The 24726-nt window shown below is 44.8% G+C and overlaps 2 protein-coding genes across 2 annotated transcripts; one reads left to right on the top strand and one right to left on the bottom strand.

Moving 5' to 3' along the window:
- The first annotated feature begins 953 nt into the window (after window positions 1-953).
- Window positions 954-10702, top strand: NANS (N-acetylneuraminate synthase). Its single transcript, XM_037372940.1, has 6 exons — window positions 954-1133; window positions 2165-2380; window positions 5768-5867; window positions 6106-6260; window positions 7310-7576; window positions 8740-10702. Exons 1-6 carry the CDS (start codon window positions 1002-1004, stop codon window positions 8947-8949), a joined length of 1080 nt encoding a protein of 359 aa, XP_037228837.1. The 5' UTR covers window positions 954-1001; the 3' UTR covers window positions 8950-10702.
- An 806-nt stretch (window positions 10703-11508) lies between these two features.
- Window positions 11509-23444, bottom strand: LOC119141487 (tripartite motif-containing protein 14-like). The gene is given in 9 exon segments (XM_037373862.1): window positions 11509-11648; window positions 11651-11850; window positions 11852-11979; window positions 11981-12105; window positions 14823-14915; window positions 16112-16265; window positions 17310-17543; window positions 18437-18532; window positions 23262-23444. Coding segments are annotated over 9 exon segments (1353 nt in total).
- Between the last annotated feature and the right edge of the window lie 1282 nt (window positions 23445-24726).

Below are 24726 nucleotides of genomic sequence, written 5' to 3'. Positions count from 1 at the left end.
TCTATGCAAGGAAAGACAACAATAAGATTAGATGAAGAACCGTTTGTAGTAAGTTTGGGGGTAAATATATTCAGCAGCCTCTGCTAAGGGCACATCCATCCGAGTATATCCAGCATCTACGCAAATCCTGACCGTGTTAATATAATCAACATCCCTCTCCGTCAGGAAAATAACCTTTTTTTTTTTTTTTTTTTTTTGCAAATCATAAACCAAGAAACCGACCCTGTCATAAAAAGCATGAAGCTGAAAGGGCATACTGGGTAACAACCGGGAACGCCGGCAGCGCCGCCGCCCGGTGTAACGCGTGACTCGCCGGGGCCGCGCTGGCACACGGTAGGTGCCACGCGGGAGCGTCCCGGGGACGGCTCCGGTGTCTCGGCCCCGCCGCGCTGCTGCGCGCCCGGGGGTTATCCTGGCGTCACCGTGCAAGCGCTGTCAGCACCCAGTGCTCCCCGTAAAGCCTCTGTGTCAGTAGCGGTTGCCGCAGGCCGCCCCGGCACGGCTTCCCGCGCCCCGCTCGGCCGCCGCACAGGAGCTGCCGTGGCCAGGCCGGGGACGCCCCCGCCGGCGCACCGGGACTGGCTACTGGCCGGCGGCCCCGCGCAGCGCGGACACACGCTCCGTGCCCCAGCCCGGGCCGGGGTGGGGGGCGCCGGCGGCTGCGCGCCATGGGCGCCAAGCTGGAAACCTCCGCCAGCGCCGGACCCCTGCCGCGCACCGCCCGCAAGCGCCGGCCTCGCTCGCCCCAGAGCGCGGCGGCGGCCGCGGAGCCCCCGACGGAGCCAAGCGCCCCGCAGCCCCCGCGTCCGCCCCTCCCGCCGGGGCCGCTCGGCCACCCCGCGCGTAGCGGCCCCGGCAGCCCCGCCCGGCGGCGCCCGGGGCGGAAGGCGGTGGCGCTCGACCCCGCCCCCAGGCGCGGATTGGCTGCTCGCGGCGGGGCGGGCGGTGGCGTCCCGCGGGCCGCGGAGCGGCGGCGCAGTCGCGGGGCGGCGGCGGCCATCATGTCGCGGGAGTTCGAGCTGTGCCCCGGGCGTCGCATCGGCGGCGAGCAGCCGTGCTTCATCATCGCGGAGATCGGGCAGAACCACCAGGGCGACCTGGCGATCGCCAAGCGCATGATCTGCATGGCCAAGGTGGCGCGGGTTGGGCGGGGGCGCGGCGGGGCCCCGCGGCGGGCAGGGCTGCCCCGGCCCCGGCCCCCGCAGAGTTTCGCTCCGCGCCGGGTGGCGGGCCCGTTCGCCCGAGTGAGGAGGCCCCCAGGCCACCGGCACAAGGCGGGAGGGGCCCCTCCCCGCGGGGGACACCGCGGTCGGGCCGCACCGCCCAGTCTCCGCCCGGTGGCAGCCGCGGGGTGACTTACGGGGCGGAATTTTTAAAGCAGCTACGTGGGGACAGTGGCGGTGAGGGCCCGCGAGGCGGCTGCTTGCTTGGTGGCCTTCGGGCCGTGCCTCGCAGTCGGCGACCCCCTTGTGCTGGCGTTCGGGGCCGCGGACCCGGTGTGTGGCCGGTGAGGGGCCGCGGGCTGAGGCCGGGGTGCTGAGCCGTCCCTCGCCAGCCCCCAGTTCAGGGTGTGTTTGAGGGAATGCTGGTGTCATCCAGAAGACGGCCACGCCGCTTTAAAATGCGTTGCCACATACATCAGGTATACCAGTGTTAGCAAACAGCATATCCTCCCTGAGGGAGAAGTCACGGTGTAATGCACTTGGCCTGTGACTGTGGTGTAAGGGCAAAATAGCTCAGCAAGGATGTAACTTCACTGTTAATTGTCACTTCGTACAACTTTTGGATTCATAATCCCTCTTCTACAGAGTCCTGTCACTTGTTTTCTTGTAAAATTACTGCATGAGAGCTGAGCTTGGAAAATGCCACAGAAATCAGCTCTTCAAATAAGTGGCATGCATGCTAAGAGGCGGTTCACTTTTGTAGTTTTAGTATGATCTCCTAGATCGCTGCTTTACCAAGTGTAACAGGCATTTTGAAATGAAAGGGCTCACGGCTGTGCAGGTCCTCTGTCACTCTGTACTATTCCTGTGATTGCTTCTCTTGGTAATGTGAAAACTCCACTGCAAATGGGCCCATTGGTTGCACAGTCCTGGTGTTCAAACTTGGGATGAGTGTGGTTTCACTTGGAGTTCCACTCAGTGTGCACCGGCTTGTTTTGCAGGAATGTGGAGCGGACTGTGCCAAGTTCCAGAAGAGTGAACTGGAGTACAAATTCAACAAGAAAGCCTTAGAAAGGCCCTATACCTCTAAACACTCCTGGGGAAAGACCTATGGGGAGCACAAGCGCCACTTAGAGTTTAGTCATGACCAATATAGAGAGCTAAAGAAATACGCAGAGGAAATTGGCATTTTCTTCACAGCTTCTGGCATGGATGAGGTATGTGAACTGTACTGAAATGAAACGCAGAGTCCAGCTGCTGTATGTTGGTGATTACTTAGGTGTGACAGTTCTTACATGAAAAAGAGTAAACACGTGCGGATGTTGAGTGTAAATGAGGAAACTAGAGTAACTGTGCTTCTGCCAGTTCATTTGTGTCTCTACAGTGGTTGAGTAAATGGCTGAATGTTTCAGAAGGCCTGTCACTTATGCTGAGGTATTTATACATAGTAAATCCTGTTAGAGATCAGGGCTCAGTTGAACTCTATGAACAATCATGGGAGTTCAGATCAGGACAGCAATCTGACCACTATCTGGTGGTGCCTGGTATATTGTCTCCAAGCATTTCAAACTTCCCTCTGTATTTAAACCTGATTCCTTTCTTAACTTAATCCCTTCCTCTTCCCCCCCCCACTCCACCCCACTATTTACTAGACCTCAGCTGGTGTTTTTAAGCAGCAGAAATGCTTATATTCCTTTTTCTTTTATTAATCTCTTGGAGAGGGTCTCCACCTTGCCCTGTTACTCCTAAAGCATTTACTGATTTTTGTCAGTGGGCTCTTGAACAGTCGCTCAGCAGCCTGTAAACTCTATAAAGCTTACCTGCTGCGGTTCTGCCTCAGATTTAACTGTTGCTTGTTGCCTACCTCAAAATAATGATAGTTACAGTTATTACCAAATGCAAGGTACAATTGAAATGTGTAAACTAGAAAGATCAGGTGACAGTTAAATTTCAATATAGATCAGATTGCAGACTGTTTTACTTTTCTTCGTGGCCTAGAAATTACAGAGAACCAAATTGAAAGAGGCCTTCCAGAAGTAAGCTAGCCACTCTTGCATAAGGCAAAGCACAGCTTTGTCCTTGTCTTTCTGCAAGTAGCCTTATCCAGGATGGGACAAGAATGGGTATTTAATGTTTTAAGGTGATTTGTTCAGTGCCTCACTCTCCTTGCCATCAGAGAGAATTCTTGATGTGTCAGCTTAATCTCCTTTCTCATAATTTTTTGTTCTCCCTCATCTGACATAGAAGTTTGTACTTTTCTTGTCTCTCCTCTCTGTGTATTTGAACTCTGTTATCACATCTCTTTTCTGTTTTATGTTCTCTGGACTAAGCAAATTAAATTTCTTCCATGTTTTTATGCTGTCTTTTCCAGTCTCTGACCACTGTTACTGTTTGTATTAACTTGCTGTCCCTATGGACCAAAATCCTTGAATTGCTGTGTGCCAGCTGAGGTGGTGTGAGCACCAAATGCCATAAAAGATTGCTTCAGACATCTGACCGACAAAAATGTGTTTTGCATGTATTGCAACAGCCTGATGCCATGGGCTTAGAAATAGATATGTGAAAAGAGGGTGTTATGATGTTTTTTTTTATTGTTGCCCTCATGACTAGGAGACCTGGTGAACACCACCTACTCTTTTAAGAGGAGTAATTAAATCCAGTAGTCTTGGACTTCTGTAGGGGATCTATATGGGACTTCTCTTTGGGATCTTAAATGCCCATATGCCTTTTGGGGGAAAAAATCACACTCCGATGTTGAAACCTCCAGCTTCTAAAGGCTATAGTACGATGCCAAACACCTTTCATATGCAGCAGCTAAGATCACTTTCTACCTCTGGGATCCCTCTTTTTCTCAAGATGCAGTGCTCCTTTGTGTGTGGCCTCATCAGCTAAGTAACAGTACTGAGTACTGGTACATGTTTGTGCTTTTTTTTTTTTTTTTGAACAGTAATTACATTGCACAGCTCCTAAGATTTCTGGTGGCATTTCTGCAAGACACGGGTTTGGAATTTTTGGCAAGCATCATCACATAAATTGACGTTCATAAGTCCTTGCGAATACATCAACTTCTGTAAATTGAACATAATCTCTGGAACTTCAGTTATGTCAAAGAGGTTATTTGTTTAACTGTGTGAGGATATCGATGAAGTGATGTGTGAAGTAAATATAAAAGCTATGAGTAACTCCTTTATCTGCTCTGTTCCGGTGTGTACTGGAGACAAAACAGGATCCCATTGAACCACTCCCTTTAACGTCGTCCCTGTTATTTGAGATTACTTCCTGTTCCTTAATTCTCTTACAGAAAAGCTGCCAATTTTCAAGACGTATTTACCTAATAAAGAGTGGTCTTAGTTATGAGGTTTATCCATCATACTTAATTTTGTACAATCTCCTCAGATTAGATACGTGGCTTTTTAATATAGTGTCGTCATTGTCTTCATGCATAATGCGTCTTAGTGAATAAACTATATAAAGGAGATGTTATGCATCCTAGGTACAAGAAATTGAATCGGCATCATAATGACAATATAAAAATTAGACTGAAGAAGGTGTGATTCTCTTCTGGATATTAGTGCTCTTTCTCTGGCACTAAGTAACTGTGACTGCAACAAAGAATGAGCTGAAGTAATAAGTGTTCGTGGGTGGTTGAAAGGGGACAAAGCTAGGTAACTATTTCATTGTTTCCCCTGGATGTGAATGGAGGATTTCAGTATCTTTTGCCTGTGACAGGTTTGGGATTTTCTCCCTTAAAAGTACTAATTTTCAAAAGGCCCCTTACTGGTGCAATACTGATTTACATGGAGCCTCCAATAATTTCTGAATATAGCATACACGTTTTTTAGAAGAAGGAAAAGTATAATTAACATTTGAATAAGCTGTTCTATAGTTTTTGGCATATTTTATATTTATTTTCTAGTCTCTCTCCCAGAAGCACATGCATTTTGGATTTCCCTTTTGGGGCACTTAACTTTTTTTTACAAGTGCTTATTCAGTGTGCTCAGACAGTTTTTTAGAGTGATAGATCTACTCAGGTAAACTACTTGCAGTTTTAAACACTGTTTGTGGTTTAGTATTTCTGAACTGCAGAAAGTATGTGGCAGGAAGACTCTTTGTGTTGCATGCAGTACCTTTCCCCTTCAACAGCCAAGCTCCCATCTGCAGGTAGTCGCTGTCTCTGGTAGTGCCAAAAAAAGAAAGCAAGAATGCTGTGGCCTGCAAGGTCATTTTGAAGTCAGAGGAGCAGTGGAGCTCACCTGTACTAAGAAGCTGTACCTACAGTTGTTTTAAGCAGCTACAGCTGGGAGACCAAAGAGACTGCCTTGGGACAGGGATCACAGTCAAAAACCTGTGGAAAATCTGGTTTTGTAGTAGAAGTATAAAAGAAGGCACTTAGGTAATACTTCACCTGGAGGAAAGTCAGAAACTAATATCCTCTGAATAGTAAGCATTATTTCAGGAGCAGAATATTTCTGATATATATATATAACCTATTTAATTAAGCTTTGGCTTTGCTGTTTTAAAGGGTTCTATATTTGCCAGCATGGTGCTACTCTGATAACAGCTGAACTGGTGTGTTAAAATGCAGTGGTTTCTTTTCCTTGTAGATGGCAGTGGAATTTCTACATGAACTAGATGTTCCGTTTTTCAAAGTAGGATCAGGAGATACAAACAATTTTCCATATTTGGAAAAGACTGCAAAGAAAGGTAAGCATTTTCTTTTGAGCCATCTTGGTAAACATTGCTGTGTGTAGGTAAGTTATTAGATCTTTCCTCTAGTTGATTTTGGAAAAAACTCCACAGTACTTTTAGAAGAAAATCACCCTCAGACTTGGGGAATAAAAGGTTCACCCAGCTTTCTTGTCTAGTTTAACCTCAAGAATTTATCTTGTGTAGCTTTCTTACAGATGTAGGACAAAACATGTGCATGTTTTCTAATGGCTAGGTCGCCCAATGGTGATTTCCAGTGGGATGCAGTCAATGAATACCATGCATCAGGTCTATCAGATCGTGAAGCCCATCAATCCAAACTTTTGCTTCCTGCAGTGCACCAGTGCATACCCACTTCAGCCAGAGGATGTCAATCTCCGTGTTATATCGGTCAGTGAATAACCCAGAATGTGGCATGGGTAGGGTACCAGAGAGGGGCTGTGCACTTCTGTTGAGATGTATTTCCAGATCTTAGGCATGCTGGAATTTGCTTCTGAGAAGTTAGAAGATGTATCATGTTCCTCTAATTCATGCAAGTGTTGAAGTAAAATTATCCATTGGATCCTCTTTTAGAAGAATCCAGCTTTGAGGAATATGATAAAGGATATTACTGGAGCATTCACAATTAAACAGAGGAAAATATGATACATGGTTAACAGGTTAACGCTGTGATTTTTAGTGCAACGAAAAAGTATGTAGACTGTTACCATTAATTAAGGACGTAATCCTAAATAGAGGGCTAGAACAAACCTTTGTTAAAAACGCTTCATGTGAGTTTCAGAGCAATGAAGAAAATGGATTAGGACCTTGTACAGTTTCCTTCACTGAAAATATTACTTGGATATGCCTGATAATGGTGCAAGAAAATTTCCCCAGACAGGCCAGTGTTCAAGCACTTGCCTAGCTTTACGCACACGTATGTTATTTTTAGTGGAACAGGACATGCATGCATTTAATTGCTTTTGGGATTGGGTCACTGTCCCTTATGTATGGCTGAAAGGATTGGTTCAAATTTTAAATACAAGGTTGAAGAAATCTGCTTTGGATACAGGTTAAGTTTAACCAGTCCACTGCGTTCTTAGATGAAAATTGAGCACTACTCTTATTACTGTAACTTACAGTGATGTGTGTAGGCTTTGAAGACCTTGAAGAGTACAACTGAATTAAAAGGAAAAGTGTAAGAGAAGTTGAAGAATAGAACATAACGCCTTTTCCTTGTCAGTACTGATAATCCTAGTGAAATTCTTAGAACATGACGGTCCGTAATGTAGTGTGACTTGTTGAATATAGAAAAGAATTCATTCTTAGCATAACCAGCTGCTTGTTTTATTTATGCACAGTAAGTGTCCATGGTTTTTATTGCAGTTATCACTGTTAAATTTGCTTTGTCTTTTAAATTGCTACCTTGGTAATTCAGACCAACTCTGTCATGATTCAAGGCATATCAGTCGGCTTTTCCCGATATCCCCATTGGCTATTCGGGGCATGAAACTGGCATAGCCATTTCAGTGGCAGCTGTGGCTATGGGTGCTAAAGTAGTGGAACGCCATGTGACTCTTGACAAAACATGGAAAGGAAGTGACCACCAAGCATCCCTGGAGCCAAATGAACTGGTAGAGTTAGTGAAAGCCATCCGTACTGTGGAAAAAGCGATGGGCTCTCCAGTCAAACAACTCCTGCCCTGTGAAATGGCTTGCAATGAAAAGGTAACTTTTGCTTTTGATTCATGCATAGCTGAAACTTACTTAGACCTATAGCTAATAACTCTCTCTTCAGAGAAATAGCTTGCTAATTGTTTATTGCAGCAGTATTTCTGCCTCTGCACTCAAAAATGCATGTGTGGTGTTTATGCTTAGCCCACTGCAACGTTAAGTGTAGACCTGTCATTTCCTATAAACTGCTGTTTCTGGCACTCAGTAGCCATTGTTGGCAAAGCATAATGTTGGCAATTTTGAGTATAATGGAGTTCTGTATGTATTATTCAGTGATTAACTAAGTTGGGTAGAATCATGGAATCATTTAGGTTGGCAGTTGAGTCCAACCACTAACCTAACACTGCAGAGTCCACCACTAAACCATGTCCCTAAGCACCACATCTATACATTTTTTCTTAAATAACTCCAGGGACGGTGACTCAACCATCTTACTGGGCAGCTTGTTCCCATGCTTAACAACCCTTTCAGTGAAGAAATATTTCCTAATACCCAATCTTAACCTCCCCGGATGCAACTTGAGACCATTTCCTTTTGTCCTATCACTTGCTACCTGGGAGAAGAGACTGACACACGTGTCACTACAACCTCCTTTCAGGCAGTTGTGGAGAGTGATAAGGTCCTCAGCCACTTTTTTGCCAGACTAAACAACCCCAGCTTGCTCAGCCACTTCTCGTAAGACTAGTTCTCTAGGCCCTTCATGAGCTTTGTTGCTCCAGCACCTCTACGTCCCTCCTGAAGTGAGGGGCCCACAAATGAACACAAAATTCAGGGTGTGGCCTCACCAGTACGCAGTACAAAGTACTTGGTAATAGAAATAGGAATAATAGGTCTCTATGACTGTGTACGGGCTGCTTTTACACTAAGTTAGAATACTAGTCAGTCTTAATCAGATTCCCTCCATTCTGATTCAGAAAAATTTCAGGGAGCCATTATCTGATTTCAGAAAGGATCTGGATGTTCCCAGCAGCCTAGTTACAGGCCAGGTTTCCAGGCTAACTCAACCTTCATGTGGAATAAGAACTGATGGGGAGGGCAGTTCCACACAACCTGTTCACAACAACCGCAGAATACTTTTTTAGCCTTTTTTGGTATACTGAGCCTAGGAATGTGTTTGACAAAACTTTCTGGTTTTTTTTTTCATTTCTTGACTGTAGCTGGGAAAGTCTGTTGTGGCGAAAGTGACAATTCCTGAAGGTGCAGTACTGACACTTGATATGCTGACGGTGAAGGTGGGAGAGCCTAAGGGATTTCCCCCAGAAGCCATCTTTGATCTGGTGGGCCAGAAGGTTAAGAACAAAATTGAAGAAGATGAAACCATCACTGAGGAAGCAGTGGAAAATCATTTCAAGAAAGTGAAGTGCTAAACCAAAGCACTCCATTCCATTTTCATTATATAGTACTGCACTACTGCACAACATATTTAAGTATAGCAGCATGGTAGATTAGAAGAGGTGTAATTACGAAGATCCAAGCAGGTTAGAATTTTCAGGTTCTCATTAGTGGAAGTTCTGAGGCAAGTGGATCTAAATGATGAAGAGTAATTTTGTTAGAAACCGTATAGAATTATGTCTAGAAAATAACCATGCTCCTCCTTTCTCCATTCCACTTAACCTAGATTAATTTGGAGTTTTGTCAAACCTAAGACCACAGTCTGCTGCTTTCCAGCTTTCCTTTTCTGTTAATAATACAGTAAATCACAATAACTTTGTCTGCCCTTTGAACTGTTCTAACCCCATATCTTCTGATGTTCCTCTCTTTTATGCCGTTTTCCTTACCCTTACGCCAACAGGATGCTAGTTGCAGTTGAATGCAGATGAGTGAAAGTTTACATACACTGAACAGAAGACTACACATGCAACCCGATGGATCTGTCTCAAAATGAAAGCCTTAGGATAAGGAGTCTCAAGATAAAGCAGTGGGTTGCAGGAGTCTGCGCTCTGGGGAAAATGAGGTGCTTGAGAAAGCTAAGTTCCCAAGAGACAGCACCAAGAAAGGAAGCAAACTGGATATGTAGAAAGGTCCCATTTAAGGGTCAAGAGAAAGATTAAGGGAGGAAAAGTAGATCTGGGATGGGTCAGTGGAAATAAACTTAACCAATGCTTAAAAACAAATGTCAAAAGCATCTGTTGTTAGCGGAGTGATGCCTGGAATGTTAAATCACTTCTGCAATTCATTTGGGTACCTGTTTGTACCTGGGCGCAACCTCTCAGTTAGGAGGCCAAATACTTGTGAATATTCAGCAGCCTTATTCCTGTACTAACAAGAAAATACATTGGATTTGCTCCCCACCCCCCGACACTGGCGGTTTAGGCAGCTAAGGCTGGCAGCTTGACTAGATCACATCACTGTGCTCCAGCGTGACTGTCAGTGCTCCTCTTGTGTGTTCTGCTCTTGCATCACAGCTTCTCGCTTTTCAAGAAATGCAATTCCACTCCTGTCAGCTTGCTGCTCTTCCCTTTGTCCAGGAAGAAGCCATATGGCAGCAGCTGCAAACCAAACATCCCTCAATTAGCTTGGTTAGCATAGAACTTAAAACTGCTTTGCTATAATTCTGCATTTTTCTGTGGTGGAATCATTTACTAGTGACGGTTATTGGGAACTTGCTACCTCTTTGTCTTGGGTTGGTGAAGTATTTTGAATTTGGTGGTGGTGTCTCTGTACTTGTGAGCTGTTAACTTTTAATATGTCTACCCTTCTGCAGTTCTGAGGAAACTGCCTTTATATAGGATACATATATAGGAAGCAGAGATTCTTTGAATCATGTGCTTGACTGTATGTGAGCTCTGACTGATGCAGTGTGCTTGCCTTACATTAAAAAACTACTCAATTGTTGAAGGATTTTTTTATTTATTTCAAATTTGAAAAATTAATTTAGCTTATAAAACAAGCCATTGTTACTGTGTTTCAGCCTACGGTCAGACCTTTCCTCTGGCAGCACCAGTGATGATTCCAGGGCCTTCAGTATTTTAACACCGTAAGATTACCTGACCTGCTTCAAGTAGCAGTGGTTCTTCACTGCAGCAGGGCTGGTAGTGGCTGCTGTAGACATACGTTCCAAAAGTTTCCAGGACTTTAATTAATGTAATGGGAAAAAAATAAATTATACCTATACAGAAACTTGCAAGTTTCTCTTTCTAGTTTTATGTGGGCACACCTTTATCCAGCTGCAGTTAAAGAGCCTGTGCAAACAGGACACAAAACCAGATTAAACACAAGTGCCCTACTGACCAAGTGTTTTTATTGCACCTGTGGGTCCTTCAGGTATTTCATCTTCTATTTGGGATGGTACAGAACTGTTTCTCATGCTTCCACTTTGTGCAGGAAGAACAGGGCCACCCAGAAGCCCAGTACAGAGGCTGTGTCGCAAGTTAAGACCAGGTAATGGCTAATAAGTGTGGCTACAGAAGCTCCTACTCTTTACTTGAAAGGACCTTCCCAACAGTCAGTGCCAATTTTTGATTCTTCCAAGATGATACTCAAGTATGAGCTAATTCACTTGGTGCATTTATTATCCAAATCTGACCTTGTCAATTATAACAATCTGCAATATATGAACTTGAAACTTGAGCCAAATTAAACCTATCACCATACACAACTGCAGCCTCCCCAGGCAGATGAGGGGAGGAAGTTCATAAAAAAAGACGGCAATATTCAGGTTCAAATCTGAGTTGTAATATGCTTCTTTCAACTGAACTTTTTCCATTTTGCAAGTTGAAAAAAGTACAGAAATATATATGGCAATTTAAATGTTATATCAACATAATTTATAAAAGGCAGATCACCTTCCCCCATTGAAAAATGCATATACTTTAGAAATTACAGTTGGTTTTCTTGAACTTATCTGTTACCATCTGAAAGCATCACAGTTACAATTTTCATATGACAAGATATTTAATTCATGTATCTCATTGTTAAAATGGCTTTCATAGACAAAGCATGAAATAGAAGGCTTTATTTTGCTTTTGCTGCTTGCAAACTAACATCCTTAATGTTAGTTTGCATATTCCAATGGACGCTTCCCAGAGCCTCAAGGCTGGGTAAACTGGTTCTGTAAACTCGCAGCAGAGGTGTGCAAGTGAGCCACGCCATCAGTAACATTGTAGAATGAAAGGATTCCTGCTTCATAATCCAGAAAAATGCCAATGTGATCAGGATCATCTTCTATCGAGATAGGGATTCTCTCCCCCTTGTGAAATGCCCAGTATTCAAAATCAAATTTCTTAAGGCACCAAGGTGCTCTATTCCAGCCCAGCTGACAGGTTTCAGTCTCCTTTCCTGCCAGTGGAAGGGTAGGCTGTGCCAATCCACTATCCTGCTCCAGCGTGAAGCACATCAGCTTCCCAGTAATGGCTTCTGGAGAGGAATGCGTCTCTCCCTAGCACTTGCCATAATTTTATCGAATCTCTGGGGACCACAAGGGTAAAGTACCCTCCTCCGGTTACAGCTTAATACAAGACCGTCGTCAGACAATGTCAGCCTTGGATGAAGGCTGTCGTATTCCCAGGTTGGTGATCTTGCATCTGCAGTCAAAGCCATAAACATATTTACTACATTTATCATGACTCTTGAAAGAAGTCCAAGTTATAAAAAACCTGCAGAAGACATGTCTTGTGACCTGCAGTTTTGCAAGGGAAAACCTGACATTTTTAATAGAAAGCATTGCACTATTACATGCACCGATGCTTTAAAGTTGTATAGGCTATAAAGCAGGTCAGTAAAAGACATATATAAGTCAGTATATGCATGGTTTACAAATGAAGATGAATACAGCTAGGTGGGGAGCGAACGCTGCTTTATGCAGAATAGTTGGGAGACTTCTGGTGGGATTGCAGCCTAAGGGTTTTAGAGGGCACTAGAGCAGACTCATGGGTCGTGAGATCCCGTTCCGCTGAAATCCCATGTGAAGATGCACTATGAGTCTGTTTCTCATGTACATTGCAAAGGAACAACTTAACAGCTCCCAGGGGATTTATAGCAGTTCACCTGACCGGACATTTAGAAAAGAAAAATCACAGTCTGAAACTACACCTTGGAAATCACTGTCTTAGTCAGCAGCAGCTTACAATATTTTTACCATGAAGCAGCTGTCACAGGACCAGAAATCACAAAGCCAGGGGAAAAAAAAAAAAGTACAGTCAAACAAGTTTGAAATGACACAATCACAGAGGATAGGTCAAAAAGCTACAAGATTTTTAAGATTAGATTTTTCTCAAGACACTTGTCCTACAATGTTGAATTGCTGCACGTCCCACAAAAGTTTTCATAACTTACTCTATCTCAATAATTGGCATGTGTTAGCATGTTTTTTCTGATTTCATGTTCTAGAAACAATCTAGATCCTCCCTTCGAAAACAGCATCTGGCATCCTTAAACAATCCCCTTCACTCTTTCTGTCAAGCCTGACAAAACCAGCATCAGGAGTTTGGTACCTAAAAGAACATACATTTTCATGAATTACAGTACTTTCTAGAGTACTGGCTATTAGATATAAACTTAACTTGTAATCTTAAAACTATTCCAAATAATAAGCACATCTATTTTCTCTCGTAAATGAAGAAAACAATACATCCAGACACGGACTGAACAGCAGTATACTTGCAATGAAACTGTCTGAGTCACATTTCACTCAGTTCATAGCTGGTTTTTTTTGACCAAATATGAATTTAATCTTTGTCTAAATACACTCTGAAGCTCAGATGTTTAAAGATGACAAATACATTTAATATCCTGAATCTCCTTTTCACACTAAGTAAATTGCTTTTTAAATTAGGCTTAGGGAAACAAGTGTTTATAATATTTCAAAATCCAGACTTCTTTATTTCTCTGCAGTATTGCATATCTGAAATGACATATCTGGACCTGTGATATCACAGAGTACAGTCTTTCACTTGGCTTTACAGGCAGCATAGTACTAAAGGAACACAAAATAGGGGGCAACAGACCCACTGAAGCAAGAACTTCATTATTTTCCTTGCTCTTCAGTGTTGAACTTAGAAATGAAAGGTAATTATACAGCAGGTTACTGTATGAGAGAAATCTGCCTTTGTAACTGAATGAATTTGTTGCTATTTCCTCTCCTATATTGTCGCATAGAGCCCTCTCCCCCAAAATAAATATGTCTAACCAGGACTGACTGGCATATTCCACAGTCTAAAGCCCAGAAGCTGTTTTCATTCAGTCTGGGATCCTCTCCTCTGCCATCAAAGCAATGCATAAACCATTCCCCTTCACTCTCTGTTGGTCCTTTGTTACTCTCCCACGATTTCCTGCCTGAGCAGGGAAGGCTAAGTAAGTATGGTCTCCCAAAATTCACCGTGAAAAAGCACCCACACTGTAGCCTGTTAAAATGCCCACAAGAGAGGACAGACACCTTGCATTAAGCAAGAATCCATTCACTACACATGTAATTGCAACAAAGAGTTGCGCTCTAATACTTGTCTGTAGTGTTTCAGAAAAGAAAGCAGTACACATACTTTATAAGATACAGAGGACCCCACACATCCTCCTTGCCTTGGTCTGGACTCTGACATCAGCTGTGTTTAAAATACAGGAACCAGTGATGCACCATTGTCGGTTGTTTTATACACGGAGCCTAACTAACAGATCATCTTCATCTGGGTAGGATCACTGCGCACACCTGGGTACCAGAGATGAAGCGGTTGCTTCGTTTGAGGCAAAGACATGCACAGAATGATGCTCGTGTGTGAAATGCATGCCATGGTGCTAGAGCGCCAGCTACTGATACTCTACCCGCTGCAATCTGCAGTGAAATGGAGAAGCAAATATATTGCACTGTACATGCAGTGGGTGTTAACTGAAGCATCATCATTTGCTAAACAAAAAGAAAGACTTCAGGATTTTGATTTTGGTACTATGTCTGTAAACAATGTTAAAACTTCCAAAAGTGTACCACTACAGGGGTACATCTCACACATGCAACATCTTCCTGTGATCTCCACCACCCTTTAGTTAGAAAAGCTAGTATTGGCATTCATGTGGCCTGAATAGGTCCTAAGTCACACCTGTGCACACAGCTGGTGACAAAAGACAGGAAACAGGAATTATTTATGCAGTTAAAACAGCACACTACAGGATTCTTTCTTCTGAAGGACTGACTATCATGATTCTTTGTTCCAAGTCACTTCCAGCAGGAAAACAATGGGGATATTAAGTTTGTACAGAACACAAGAGCCACAAGTGTTTGGAATGCTTCTAACTTTAATTCAACCATACTTACGTTTTAAGAAAAGCAACCAATCAACAGAAGACATGGTTTTCAACACCGTTCCAGGCTCCTTCTTTGCAGTGGCATTAAGGCTACTGAAAATGTCTGGACAGAGGTGGAAAGGGACAGTTTAGGGAGTCTGCCGGTGGAAGAACATGGCTGTACTGTCAAGAAGATTTTAAAAATGGAACACCATGGACTATTTTGCTGGACAAGGTATTTGGATTTTGCCTCTTCGGTGTGAATGTCACCCATGTTCTGGGGAAAGACATGCTGCCAGACTCCATTTTCTAACTTCATGGGACAAACTGTGTTACTTTTGCTGGGGAAGAGCTATCATTCTGTATGCTTTTGACATTATACTCTTCAGACAGTATGGAGGTGCTGGATCCCAGTGTTGCTAAGGAACCACACAACTGGACACAACCCCAAGTAAGCACCCCCCATTCCTCAAAATGCGTCAAAAAACCTCAAAAAGCACCCTTATCAGATGAGAACAGAGTCAGGCAGCTAAAGGCAATGGCAGATGCTAGCTACAGAGTACCTGCACGGTACTGTCTACCAATTCATCACACATCCTGCAATGTCCTTTCAGATCTGGTCTGACCATTTTCCCCTGCACCCTGCTTTACCGTTCTTGGTGGCAACTCTCAGAAAAGGGATTATTAAAAAGTAGTTCAGTGAAATGTGATGGCTGGTGTGTTGCCCTGCTAACTCAACAAGTGGCAAGGTTTCCCCATGGTTATCTGGCTTTGTGGCAATGTGTCTCCTTAGGAAACTCCTTGCCTTAATCATGCCAAAGGTCACTTAAGGGTGAAATACCAGCTCAAAGACAGAAGGAGCTCTAAGCTGAACGTGTTAATCCATCTTTAAAGTACCAAAGGCTAGAGAATTTCTGCCTGAGACAGGTATCACCAGGTACATCAACTAGAAAAAGCTTTCAAATTTGCCAGATACCTGATGTTCCATGCCACAGCACTTACACCCAGCAGTGACTGAAAGCATAGAACAGCTACGTTGTGTAGGTGTGTTGAAATAACTGATCAAGCTGCAAAAAAGCATCAGACAAATTCTAAGGCACAAAAGGCCATCCTCAGAGTTGAAAGAGGAAGCTCTTATGTTCCCAAACCACCACCGCTATAGGAACATTACACAAATGCTGTTAGAGAACAGTACCCATGCCCAAAAAGCTGCTGTTTTCTCCATCTGATTTGGTAAAAAGTCCTGCTCTTACTTACAGGCCTCACTTTATTTAAAAGGAGGCCAGGAGAAAGCAAAATTCACAGCGTTCTCCCAGGTACCTTCTTTAAGCCAGGCTTCCAGTGGTTTCTGTAGAATGGACTGAATAAATGTCACAAAGTGCTCAAGTATGTGCTCAAATGAGAGAGGTATTGGATGCCATTGTTCCAACAGGTACCTGGGCTCCTGCATTTCCTTCTCGATTTCTGTGCATTGCTGAAGGCAGAAAACCAAATTCTCCAGTTAGTAGAGACAGTGACATGAATGGACTCTTCCCTCCCAGCTCCCACACACCACAGAGCAAGGACAACTCCATCATTATGGAACCTGCCTATTAGCTCATTAGCCTGCCCATTAGCTCCTCCTGCCAGTGGAGCCAGGGCCTACCTCGAAGATGGACAACCCAGCAGTCATTGTTAAAAGAGGCCCTTCCGGGACACTCCAAGATGGGAATGAGTTTAACCTGGCTAGGGCCCTCAGCCGAAAATCCCAACAACGGGAACATTAAACCACTAAGTTTTAAAAGCAATCTAAAGAATAGAACCCAACATCCCCCACAAAAAATATCTCCCAAACCATGGAGAGCAGCTTCCCACGTGGAGGTGTGTTGCTAGCACACCTGGCAGAATGCCAGGACCATGTCATTCACAACAACAAAACCTCTAAAGTCTGCTAAGTTGCAAGGATGTAAAAATGCACCACAGGCCTTCCCATGGAGAATGGCATCCTTTGGCTGTGTCAGGGCATAGGCACATGGCAACACACCCTTCCTAAGCAAGGAGAAGAATTTCATTAGGCAAGATAAGCTGACATTTATCTGTAGGCAAAAAGAAAAACACTGCTCCCCTCCAGTAAAATAATGGCTATTACTCAGGGTGATTAGGATCTCCTGTGACTAAAAAAATGAGAAAATTTAGCCTTCCTCCTAAGGTTCCTAAGAGGACTGTCTTTCCTCAGACCTTCATGTAACAGTACATAACGCAAGACCTGATACAGCATTTGTCTTCAAGATTAAGAGATGTGTCTAACTCTGTTCCATATATGTTTTCATGAATTTCATAGAGTTGAAATCAATGCCATAGAAGGAACATCTAACAGCTCAAAAATCAGGAACCAAACTGGTACACCAAAATACGAACAAAAGGATTAAAAAGTGAGAAAGATGCTGCTTATGCACAGAAGAATCTACAGATGAGATCACTAAGGCAGTTTACCAAGGACTATGAGGGTAAGAGGTAGAAAGAGACCATACAATACCACCTCCAGCAACCGAACAGGATCACTGTGCTATTGTATTTGTCTGATTCGATGTGAGAAAGTCTCTAGGGCTACAAGCTTTTGTCGACAGGACTCCAACTGCTGATCATGTGCTTCCGGGGCTTCCTGAGTCTTTCCATCAATTAAGTTTTTTGTGAGACTCTCCTCTTCCTGAAGAAGTAACAGGAGCTCAGTCACTTTGTCTGACAGCTGCGTTTTGCTCATAATGGCACATGCCTATAGATGAAGCAGAAAAGTGTCCCCCCGCTACTCAACAGACCATAAACTTTACAGGCATTTCTCTCCCAGGCTTTCAATGTTACATTTTTGGTTGAATTTTACTGATTTGCTGCATTTCTTGAGGAACAGGTGTTTACCGCTTAAGGGAGAGCAGCTAGGATTTACTTGCTGATGTCGTGGATGGAAAAGCTTGAGGGCAGATTCCAAGATGCTTATTTTTGCAGAAAAGGCTGTTTGCAGCTGGAATGTAATAGGGTCAGGTCAAAATGCTACAAGCAGCAGATCTGGTCCTTCAGTAGCAACACTTTGCCCACTTTTAAAGCAAGCTAGGGTCAGGGAGCTGCTAGGAAAAGAAAGCCACTTCAAAACAAAGTGGCATCAAACCACAATGTCCCAAAACTCTACAGAGAGAGATGTCTTACTGATGTTTCTGTAACAGAGATGCTTAGAGATGTTCCTCAGAGCAAAAGCCATTTCATGCTCTATAAGTGACATGGAGCTTAGCATACGTTCCCACTCTTAAGACAGAATCAAAGAACTGTAATTGCATTTACTTAGCTCTGAAGTCAGACTATTCAATAATGCAGTTCAGTGCAATGCAACATCAGTGAAGCCAGAATAAAATGTAGTTGGGGCTATTTAATATTCCTCTGCACAAAAATTTCAACACCGCTCTTCCAGAGATGTTCGGCTGATCAGGGGGTGAGGGCCAGGCCTTTGGAAACTCTTTCCCTGTTCTCTCCCTTTGGCAGTAATATGTTGTGATGGATACAGGGAATAGACTCTATTCCTGAAGGAGTAGCTGCCTGGGTCTTTGAATAGCTACAGAGAAAGCAAAATGTCTGTCCTTGGAAAATGACCATCCAGTGGAGAAGCAAACCACACTTCACCTTCAGATCATTAGCAGCCTGCTCTACACTTCATCGGTTACCAGCTTCTTGCTCTTTTATCTCTTCTAGATCCTTCAAGCACAATGCCATGAGCTTCTATACAGCAATGAAACAAAATAAAAAAATATTGTATCAAAACAACATATGTAAAAACCAGAGATCTATACAACTTGCTTTCCTATAGGAGAGTATGTCACTGAAACACCCAGTTTACGGGGCTTACTAAGGACAGTAGTGATGAAACATAAGGATTTCCACCTGCTCCTGGTCCTCATACTGGAAAGATTCAGAGAGCTTGCAAATTAGTACCATCCTCATAACAAAATTAGTACCATCTTCATAAGGAACAGGGAAACCTATGGGTGAAAAAAAAAGATTTTAATCTTTGAATCCATGGCACTGTGTATTTCAAGACGACTAAATGCTTGTGCATTTAGCAGCTGCAGGGCAGCTAGCCAAGTACTGTTCTTGAAAGCACCAGTGGGAGGCTCTGTCTAGAGTCAAACCCCAGTGAATGTTCAGGATGCTTCCCAGTGTACAAAAGACCAATCAGAAAGATGCCACTATCACTTACAGTGATGATGTAGTCTGAATGCCTGCAACAACAAGTATTATCAGCTTGGCTGGTAATCACAGTCGACGAGGGTCCCCCGTGGAGAGTCGGCCAAGTCCCGACAATCACACCAATATGGCTACATGCCGTGCTCACTTTATTAAACAAACAGGTCATATTTATAACTTAAACAGACCGCTCACCAGACTTTACACACAGGTGATTGGATAAAAGTCTCTGGGCCACGCGGGCGTCCGTGTGGCTGACCGGTGGGCATGCTGCAGGCGCCTGATCAGAGTGTGCCGATGAGAGTTGTGTTGATTTTGCGGTTCCCAGGACTTGCTCCGCACCTAGCTGCTTGTTTGTGCATAGCTTGTTTTCCTTCTCACACTGCTTGTTCCCGGGACGATTTAAAACTGCTCTGCAGCTTCAACTAACAGGCCTGGGTTGTCCAACCCGGACAATGGTAACATATGTCCTTGGTCCCTTAAAAATCCCTCTACACACAGTGATCTGTGATACTTGTGGTGTGCCCTGAGATGCACTGAGCAGCACAGCATCGTTAATATTCTGCTATGTCTAGCCTCCACAGTTTCTCACCAAGAGCCCTCCAAAATGGGCTGTCCTCTGTCCAGCAAGTTTAACAGTCTTGGTGCACTTGGTGATGCACTTTTGTCATTAGTTCCATGAAAGATCCAGGCAATGCTGCCCCACGCTCTCAGTGCACCAGTGTTGTAACAGAGCCTGTCAGTAAACACCAGACAAGCTCCAGAGCTGTAGCTGTTATTAGTGTCCTGTTCTGCCCCTGGGACCCAGTGAAAAACATGTGCGTGCACATGTACTAGCTCAGTGCAACATCCCCAGCTCAGCATGGCATTTAAACTCTGCCCGGTAGAAAAACTGAGTGTAACTGTTGCTTCATGGGCAACAGTTTGCATTTCTGACAAGTGCTCCTTTGAAAACACATGCAATGTTTCACTCATTATGACAGAATCAGAAGAAATTGGGCTCCCAGATAAAGTCAGAAACTTGCATCTGGAATTCCCTTGGCACAGGCACATCTGTGCAAACAGATAAATGTTCTTGCATGGAGCAAGACACTCATGTCATGCTGTTCATTCCAGCCACAATTTTTCAGTCTTGTTCCTGAAGGGCCATGAGGGTTCTGCAGCACATGAAGATCCAGGAGTTCTACTATGTACCAGCCTTCCTCAATTTATTTTACAACCTAGATGTCATTCTCTTCCTCTAAGACTGACAAAGACCACAAAACAAAACCCACTCTTCCTTTGCTGCTAGTAAAACACATCACCTCAGGCACTCACTCCCTCAGAAGAATGATCATATGCAAATATTTATGTCAACCCCAAGCATTTATGGTTAAGCATTACTTGCTTTGCCGAGATAAATGAACAGGCTGCTTCATGGTAGTGGAGACACTGTGTCTGCAATGGTGGCAGGCAACCCATGTCATTCACCCTGAGGAACCAACTCTGAAACATTCCTTTAGGGATTGCCTGGATGCCCCAACTCACGCAAGTGAAAACACTGTAAAAGCAAGGATTTCTGAGAGAGGAGACTTGTAGCTCCAGTCACGCTCACAGGATACATATCAAGCTGTCCTGGTTTTGGCTGGGACAGAGTTAATTTTCTACTTAGCTGGTACAGTGCTTTGGTTTGGATTTGGTGAGAGAACAATGTTGACAGGACACAGATGGTTTTGGTAGCTGCTGGGTAATGTTTATACTAAGTCAAGGACTTTTCAGTCTCTCGGGCCCTGCCAGTGAGAGGGCTGGAGGGGCACGGGGAACTGGGAGGGGACACAGCCAGGACAGCTAACATGAACTAGCCAGAGAGGTATTCCATACCATATGACATCATGCTGAGTATATAAACTGGGGGAAGAAGAAGGAAGGGGGGACATTTGGCATTATGGTGTTTGTCCTCCTGAGTAACCGTTCCGTGTGCTGGAGCCCTGTTCCCTGGTGATGGCTGAGCACCTGCCTGCCCATGGGAAGCAGTGAATGAATTCCTTGATTTGCTTTGCTTGTATGCACAGCTTTTGCTTTACCTATGAAATTGTTCCTATCTCAACTCTGAGTTTCACATTCCTTTCTGATTCTCCTCCCTGCCCCTCTGGGTGAGGGGGGAGTGAGTGAGCAGCTGTGTGGTCCTTGGTTGCTGACTGGGTTTAAACCATGACATAAGCATGCTGGTCCTGTGCCCTGCATTCAGGAGCACAGGGAGCTTCCTTCTAGATGATCTTATACAACCTTAGATCCAGGGATGAACTAGCTGAGGGACCCTGCACAACGGTTCTCATTTTTTCTTAGGATCCACAGCCAGGATTTGCTAAAAGCACTGAGGAAGATTCTCACATGCTGTGGTTGATGTCACATCACAAAGGCTGCAAAAAATAACTTCACCCAGCAAAGAAAATCACTACTCAAAATATTATCTCTTAGGCTATGACTACTTTTGACAGTTTGTGCCCAAAATCTCTGCAGCCCTAAGCCAGCAGATGTTAGCAGACACTTCCAAGGGACAGTGTCACACAGGGACCCAAGTTTCTACCCTGCTCAGTTCCTTTTTGGCACAGAGACAAACAGCTAGTTATCCACAGCACCTGCTCCCCTGTGGCCAACAGACTCCCAGGGAACCAACATAACTTGTTGCTTTGTGCTCCTTACCCTGGCTCAGATCACATTGCCACCACACGATACCTGCATCTGCACATTGCCCTGGTGTCATGAAGGGAATGCAAACGCTGTAGTGAGCTCCCAGCTGCAAGAGGGACATGAAAGCGTACCAGCAGGCAGGAACAGTGCTCTGAGTCACTCTGAAATCTTCAGTGGTCTTTCCCCTGTGCTTCTGTTTGCTTGCAGCCTAGTGTACTGCCCCCTGCCCTCATACTGCTAACACAAAGTGCAATAAAATGCCAGAGTAATTTGGCATGACCTGTGCATCTGACAACTGTCTGAGGGAACAAGGGAACTTCCTAGTAACGCTGCTCCAGAATGCCAGAGTAGGAATGGGAAGGAGCTCTCTGAAATTGTGGAGATAAAAAAAAAAAAAAGCTTCCAAACATCAAACCTCTGTGTTACTAATTTTTAAGCCTCCAAACTTAGCATCTCAGCATGCAGGCCTCAGCATGCTCTCCTGAATAAAACAAAGCGCAAGGAGGAAGCAAGCTTACAAAACCTCCTGGGGCTGCTCAATGGACAGCTAAACTGGGACGAATAAAAAAAGCCTAGGGAAGAGCCTTATGCTAGTTGTGGCTGGGATGGAGTTAATTTTCCCCATAACAGCTCCCATGGTGCTGTGTTTTACATGTGACTATACTACAGTGCACATGAGGGTGGGAGGGGGCACAAGCAGGCAGGTGATCCAAACTAACCAGAGAGATACTCCATGTAATGTCATGCTCAGCAACAAAACAGAAAGGAAGGGGGTTAAGGTAGGTTTATCCATCTTTTGCCCAGGAATTGGCTGGGCACTGGTCTGCCCATGGGAGGTGGTGAGTGACTGCCTTGGCATGACTCGCTTTATTCTCTTTCCCTCTTCTTCCACTTCTTCTTTGCTTATGAAACTATTTTTATCTCAACTCACGAGTCTTCTTGGTTTTAGTCTTCCTTTCCTCCTCCTCTGTACCACCAGGCAGGGCAGGGGGAGCGAGCAGGCAGCCGTGTGGTGCTCAGCTGCCTCCCAGGGTTCACCTGCAGCAGCCCCTGCCCCTCATCCCTATGGAGCCGTCAGAGAACAGGCTCCCTGCATGGGGATTCACTGTGGTCTGGCAAGCTACAGCAACGGGGGAAGGGATAAATAGAAATGGCCTTTCCTCGTCTCCTGATTTTCTGTGTTTCTGACAAAGGTACTTCCAGCCCAGCAATGCAAAAACCACCACCCCACCCCAGGGCAACTACACAAGGTGTGAGAAGAAAGTGTTGCTGTGTGTGACCTGACATGTCACCTCCCCCTTGTCCCCATTATGTGTGTGCTTGGGTTGTGACTGCACTCGGAGACAGCTCCCTCCCTCTCACACACGAACCACCACGTCCCTGTGCAGTGACAGCATGCTGGCCCCTCTCCGCATGGGGTTTACAAAGCACTTGTCAAAACACTGCCCACTGCCACAGCCCTCAAAACCGCTGTGACAACAAATGCCAAGCTCCACAGCCACTGGCTAACAACGCAAAGCCAGGCCACAGGCAGGTGGGCCCGACTGGCCGGGCCAGGCCTGCCACTGCCGCATGGCCCGCAGCCCTTGGCAACACTCGTCTGCTTGTGGCAGACGGCGTGGGGCAGGAGGTGGACGCGGTGCCCGCGGTGCAGGCCCAGGGCCCCGCAGAGGGCACAGACACAGGGCCCGCAGTCCTGGCAGAACTGTGGGGACGCACAGCCGCAGCCCCAGGCCTCGGCGACACCTGGGGCATGGGGGCATGCAGCCGTGTACATGTACAGCCATGTACACAGCCACGTCTGCCATGTCCCAGGGGTGGCAGGGGCGTACAGCCCGCCAGGGAGCCGTCACCATCAGGTGCCCCGGCTGGCACATGGCCTGCTCCGGGGAATTCCAGCTGTGCCGATGAGGAATGCCCATCTTAGTAGTGCCACATCAGTTCAATTTTCATGTGTAATTTTCATTTTCCTGAAAAATAAATAAAATTTTGAAGTTTCTAATTTTACTGGCACTGAATGTTCTTTCTGTTTTAACATTTCCATTAAGAAAGTAAATGAAAGTAGAAATTCTTTTGTGGCTTAATTGCTCACTATATAATTTTAAAATACAGAAAATTGTTCTAGGTTATCAGAAATGTATTGATGTATACATTGTTCTTGCTAATTTTTAGCAAAATACACTCTCAAACACGTAGTTTTCCAACTATACTTACTGCAGCATTATGGAAAGATAGTATGCATTAAAGGAGTGTCAGAATTACTTCAAACTGATATTTTGAAAGCTTTCCTTTGCCTTGTGGTGTTACTGAGTTGGCTGTGTACTGGCAAACCCTTGCAGAAACACACACCTTTTAAAACACCAAATAGGAAAGTATCCCTGACAAATAGGGATGAAGAAAAAGCTAAGGCATTCAATGTTTTTTATGCTTCAACCTTTAATACTGATGATAGACCTTGGGCTGCCCGGTCCTCTGAGTTGGAGGACCAGGACTGCAGGAACAGTGACTTTCCATTTGTGGGCACTGAAATTGTAAGGTATCAGTTGTATCAGTTGAATGTTCGTGAGTCCATGGGTCCAGATAGGATTCATCCCAGAGTACTGAAGGAGGTGGTGGATGTTATGGCAGGATCCCTCGATCATCTGCCAAAGGTCTTGGGAGTCCAGCGAGGTCCCTGCTGAGTAGAAGCTAGGCAGTGTTATTCCAGTTTACAAGGTGGCCATGAGGGGAGACCCAGGGAGCTACAGACCTGTTAGTCTAACCTCAGTTCCTGGGAAAATCATGGAGAAGATTGTACTGGGTGCTGTTGAAAAGCATTTAAAGGCCAATGCAATCATCAGGCATGGTCACAAAGGGTTCACAAAGGGCATGTCCTGTTTAATTGATTTGATATCCTTCTATGATATCTTAGGGAATGAAGGGAAGGCGGAGGATGTAGTTTTTCTGGGTGTTAGTAAAGCTTTTGATACTGTCCCTCACAGCATCCTTCTGAATAAGTTGTCCAGTTGTGAGATGAGCAGATACTTGGTGTGCTGGGTGAAGAACTGGCTGAATGGCCA

This window comes from Falco rusticolus, chromosome Z, assembly GCF_015220075.1.
Source record: "Falco rusticolus isolate bFalRus1 chromosome Z, bFalRus1.pri, whole genome shotgun sequence".
Taxonomy (NCBI): Eukaryota; Metazoa; Chordata; class Aves; order Falconiformes; family Falconidae; genus Falco; species Falco rusticolus.
The sequence above is the reverse complement of the archived record's forward strand: the minus strand, read 5'-3'. Positions and strand labels throughout refer to the sequence as shown.